Source organism: Vanellus vanellus (assembly GCF_965231255.1).
Source record: "Vanellus vanellus genome assembly, chromosome: 28".
Taxonomy (NCBI): domain Eukaryota; kingdom Metazoa; phylum Chordata; class Aves; order Charadriiformes; family Charadriidae; genus Vanellus; species Vanellus vanellus.
Window position 1 is genome coordinate 963,076 of NC_138933.1, and position 4,619 is coordinate 967,694.

General features: G+C 59.4%; 1 protein-coding gene across 1 annotated transcript; it reads left to right on the top strand.

The window, feature by feature from the left end:
- Positions 1 to 3,371: 3,371 nt before the first annotated feature.
- NEUROD4 (neuronal differentiation 4) lies at positions 3,372 to 4,367 on the top strand (the record flags this gene model as incomplete). The annotated part of the gene is made up of 1 exon (XM_082496308.1): positions 3,372 to 4,367. One exon carries the CDS (start codon positions 3,372 to 3,374, stop codon positions 4,365 to 4,367), a length of 996 nt encoding a protein of 331 aa, XP_082352434.1.
- Between the last annotated feature and the right edge of the window lie 252 nt (positions 4,368 to 4,619).

Genomic DNA, 4,619 nt, shown 5'->3' on the forward strand with positions numbered 1-4,619 from the left:
AGTGCTCATTCAGGGCCACCCATCCAGGGGTCCTTATTCAGGGGTGCCCATCAGGGGTGCTCATTCAGGGGTGCTCATCTCGGCATGCCCTTCCGAAGGTGTTCATGCCAAGGATGCTCACCCAAGGGTGCCCATCCATGGGCGCCTGGCCAGCGCACCCACCCGAGGGTACTCATCTAGGGGGCACCCACCCAGGGATGCCCACGGAACGGGGGGTGTCGTCCCCCCCCCACCCCAGGCACCCACCCAGGGATGCCCGGAGTTGCCGTCGGGGCCCCGGTGGGGCGGCGGGAGGAGCCGGGCTCGGTCACCTCCCCCCCCGTGGGAGGAGCCAGAGGGGATCCGCGGCCGGGCAGGAGCCGGCGGCAGCGCGGAGCTCTCAAAACCACCGGAGAGCAGAGCTGCCCGCTGCCGGGGCCGCCGCCGGTGCCGCTCCCGGTGCCGCCGCCGCGGGAGCTGCCCGCGCCCCCGGGGCTGGAGGGGCACCATGCGCCCGGGCAAGTGACAGCGGCGACTCTCTCCGGTGGGCAGGTAAGGGCGGACTGGGACCCCCGGGGGTGCGGGGGGGACCCGAAGAGACGTGTCGACCCTTCCGACGGGGCTCCGTCGCTCTAATTCGGTGTCCCCGGTTCCCCGGGCGACCCTCCGGGAGGGCGCGGAGGGCTCCGCCCCGACGGCGGAGCAGCGGAATCCCGTCCCGGGGGGGGGCTTTACCGGGGGTGTCGGGCGGAGGGTGGGATGGGGCCGGCGGCAGCGAGCCCCAGCCGCCCCCCCCCCCCCCCCTCCCTCCCCCCCCGGCTCCCCGCAGCCGTCGGGGATGGAGCCGCAGCCCCGGAACCGAGCGGGGGGGTCTGCCCTGCCACGGAGCCGGCCACTGGTTGGCGGTGGGTCCGGCCACCCCCGGCCATGCCGGGGAGAGGGGGGCAGCTTTCGCTGGGGATGGAAGTGATGAAGGCGAAGGAGGTGATGAAGGACCTGCCACAGCCCCCGGCTTTTCTTTCTCCGCTCCCGGAGGGGGCAGCCCCTTCCCCAGCGAGTCCTGTCCGGGACCGGGACCCCAGCAAGGTGGAAACCAGCATCCCCCGCCTTCCTCCCGCTTTTCCAGGACTTTGTGGATGCTGCAGGGCTGCCCTTGAGCGGATTCCGCTTCCCCCAAATATCAGTGCATCCCCTCTCCCCTGCCCCAGTTGGCTGAGGGTGGGACTGGGACCAGGATCATAAGTGGCACTGGGAGCTCTGGGCAGCCCCAGGTTCAGGACTCAGCCGACACCGGTGTCCCCCGTAGCCGCCCCATTGGCCGTGCTGGCGCTGATGGAGCAGCTGTAGGGTTTTTAATCCGCCCTGCAGCCAGAGCCCACCGGGTCCACATACAGCTGGGCCACATCCTGCTGCGTTCCCAGGCAGGACGTGGTGCAGAGATCTCAAGCAAATTCTAATTTTCGTGGTCTTCTGGGGGTTTTCTTCTCCCTCCCGCCCTTCTGCGTGACGAATTCCTGGCCCCAGCTGCCAGTTTTGTCCCCGGCTCTTGTGCCAGCATCTTTCCTGCACCCTCTTCCCCAAACCTCTGTGTTTCTTCTGCCTCGGATGGCCCCATCCGGGCTCAGCGTCCTCGTACCGGGGGCTGCGGTGGGCTGGAGAGGGTCACTCTTTGTCCCGAACCAACTGTCCTCCTCTGGAGGATTGAGCCTTTTGGAAGGAAACCAGTAGAGGGTTGAAACCAAGTTCCTGGTCCTTCAGGAAAGGAGAAGGAATCGAATCCGCTTGTTTTGGGACGGGCGCTCGGTGTCTGGTGGCACAAAGGGCGAGCAGCTCCCTCTGGTCCCAGCTGAGCCATTCTTACTTGAAAATTAAGCTTTTTGGCTAAACCAGGCTTTTTATTTATTTATTTATTTATTTATTTATTTATTTATTTATTTATTTTCCTGCAGTGGGTTTCTCCATTCAGACAGTGCGGGATGGAGATGTTTGAAAATGAAAGGTGTCCAAAATAAGGGGCCGGACAAACTTCCCATTTCACAGGGGGTTCCCACCGTCTCCTTACTTGGGAAACTGGGAAACTACCAAAGTGACTTCACCAGGCAATTCCTTCTTTGTCTGCTTCCCTCCCCTCCCCTCTAAAAAAAAAAAAAAAAAAAAAAAAAAATCAATATTCTGGAGAAAGAGAGCAAACCCCCTAAAAATTCAAGCTGGATTTCCAAAGAGACCACCTTCTAAAATATTTCCACGGGGATACTGTGCCGCGAAGCGTAGGGAAAGGGGGAAGATGCTGGGCTCGCCTCTGGAACAGAGGGATGGATCCCTTCTGGGATGGATTCTGGTGCTCAGGAGCAGCGAGGGACGGGAGCTGCAGGCAGGGATGCTGCGTTTGGGGTCGGTTCCCAAGGATGGAGCGAAAGTAACCCTCAGCCTAAGGTTTTGGGGCAGATCTGAGCCCTTCCTGGGCTTCTCTCACCGCACAAAGCGGGCGCAGCCCTGTGGTCCCACCAGGACGCTGTCAGAAGGTGTTTGGACCCGCTCCATCCCGGCTCAGCCAGACCCATCCAGTTGTCCGAAAAAAATGGTCCTTCACCACCTTCTCCCAACGGCTTTCCAAGCATCCCACAGCCCCCTCTTACTCTGCCGAAGAGTTAATTGGGGCCACACGGTCCTCCGGGGCTCCGATGGCTGTACGCAGCAATTAACACCCTAATCCAGCCCCCGAGCCCCATCACGCGTATTAAAAGTGGGATTTTCCACGTGGGGTGGAGAGGGGCGGCGGAGCGGCGGAGCCAGGGCTCGGGCAGCACACTTTCCGCAAAGCTGCTTAGACGCTAAGCTTTATTAAATGAGTCAGGCACGATGACAGGATTTTTTGGGGGGAGGGAGGGGGGGCTGATTAACATGAAACCCCGTCTCGTTTGTGCGGTGTGACTGCGTTCGTTACGGCAGAGGGAAACGAAGGTTCAAGGAAACGTGCTCAGGATAGAAGAGCTCAGGCAGGAAGATCTGCTGAGGCAGAGGACCTTCACTTTCGAGCTCCCTTTTGCCACCCGCAGTGTGACAATCAGGGTTGGAGCCACGAGGGGAGGGACTCGTGAGTGGGAATAACCCCAAAATTGAATTGCTGGAAGCCCCGAGCCCTGGAAAAGAGCTGCTGGGCCCCAGGGAGAGGCTTCAGTGGCTCCTCCAAAAATTCAGGAGAAATTATTGGAGATAGATAAATAGACAGGTGATGGATGAATAGGTTCTGTAAGTACCATCGATGGGCAGAAAGCAGTTGATGCCTCTGGAAGATGGTTTTCACCTCAGTTCCTAATGCCCTCAACAAGTTGAGTGACTCTCCCGCTGGAATTGGTTAACATCTCCTTGTCCCTTTGTTGCAGAGGTCGGAGATGACCAAGACGTACACCAAGCCCAAAGAGATGGCGGAGCTCGTGAGCACCCAAGCCTGGATGGACGAAACGTTGGCCTCCAAAGATGAGCTGAAGGAAGAGGACGGCAGGCAAGGTCCTTTCGGATTGATGTCTGGCCTGAATGAAGAGCACGACAGCATCGAGGAAGAAGAGGAGGAAGAAGATGATGGGGAAAAGCCCAAGAGAAGAGGACCAAAGAAGAAGAAAATGACCAAGGCGAGGCTGGAGCGGTTCAGGGCCCGGCGGGTGAAGGCCAACGCCCGGGAGCGCACGCGGATGCATGGTCTGAACGATGCTCTTGACAACCTGAGGAGGGTGATGCCCTGCTACTCCAAGACTCAGAAATTGTCCAAGATTGAGACGCTGAGGCTTGCAAGGAACTACATCTGGGCTCTGTCTGAGGTGCTCGAAACGGGGCAGACTCCTGAAGGGAAGAGCTTTGTGGAGATGCTCTGCAAGGGCTTGTCCCAGCCCACCAGCAACCTGGTGGCTGGCTGTCTGCAGCTGGGACCGCAGACCTTGTTCCTGGAGAAGCATGAAGAAAAGTCCCCAGTGTGTGAATCGGCCATATCCAGCCACTCCTTCAGCTACCAGTCCCCGGGGCTCCCAAGCCCACCCTACGGGACCATGGAAACACATCTGCTGCATTTAAAGCCTCCGACCTTCAAGAGCTTGGTGGATGCTTCCTTCGGAAACCATCCCTCTGACTGCACCACTCCTCCCTACGAGGGTCCCCTGACGCCGCCCCTGAGCATCAGCGGGAACTTCTCCTTGAAGCAAGATGGGTCTCCAGACCTGGATAAATCCTACACCTTCATGGCCCACTATCCCTCGGTCAGCCTGGCTGGAGCACATGGACATGCCTCTCACTTCCAAAACACAGTGCCCCGCTACGAGATCCCCATAGACATGAGCTACGAGTCCTACCCGCACCACGTGGCCGGGCCTCAGCTCAACGCCATCTTCAATGAATAGCAAAGCAGAGTTAGACCCAAATTCTTGACGCAGAGAGAAGTTCAGCCGCGTCGCGGAGCTGTTTCTAGAACAGACACAACTGGAGCGAGGATATCGCTCAGACTTCTGAGCATCTCTGCAGGTCATCGCTGTGGAAGGTTCAGTTGGCCCTCCTGTCCTCTCCCAACAGGTCTGCACTGGTGCCACCTTGCTGATTCCCGAGCTGCCCCAGGAGCCACGCGAAGCCTTCCCGACAGCTGAACTCTGAGCAGC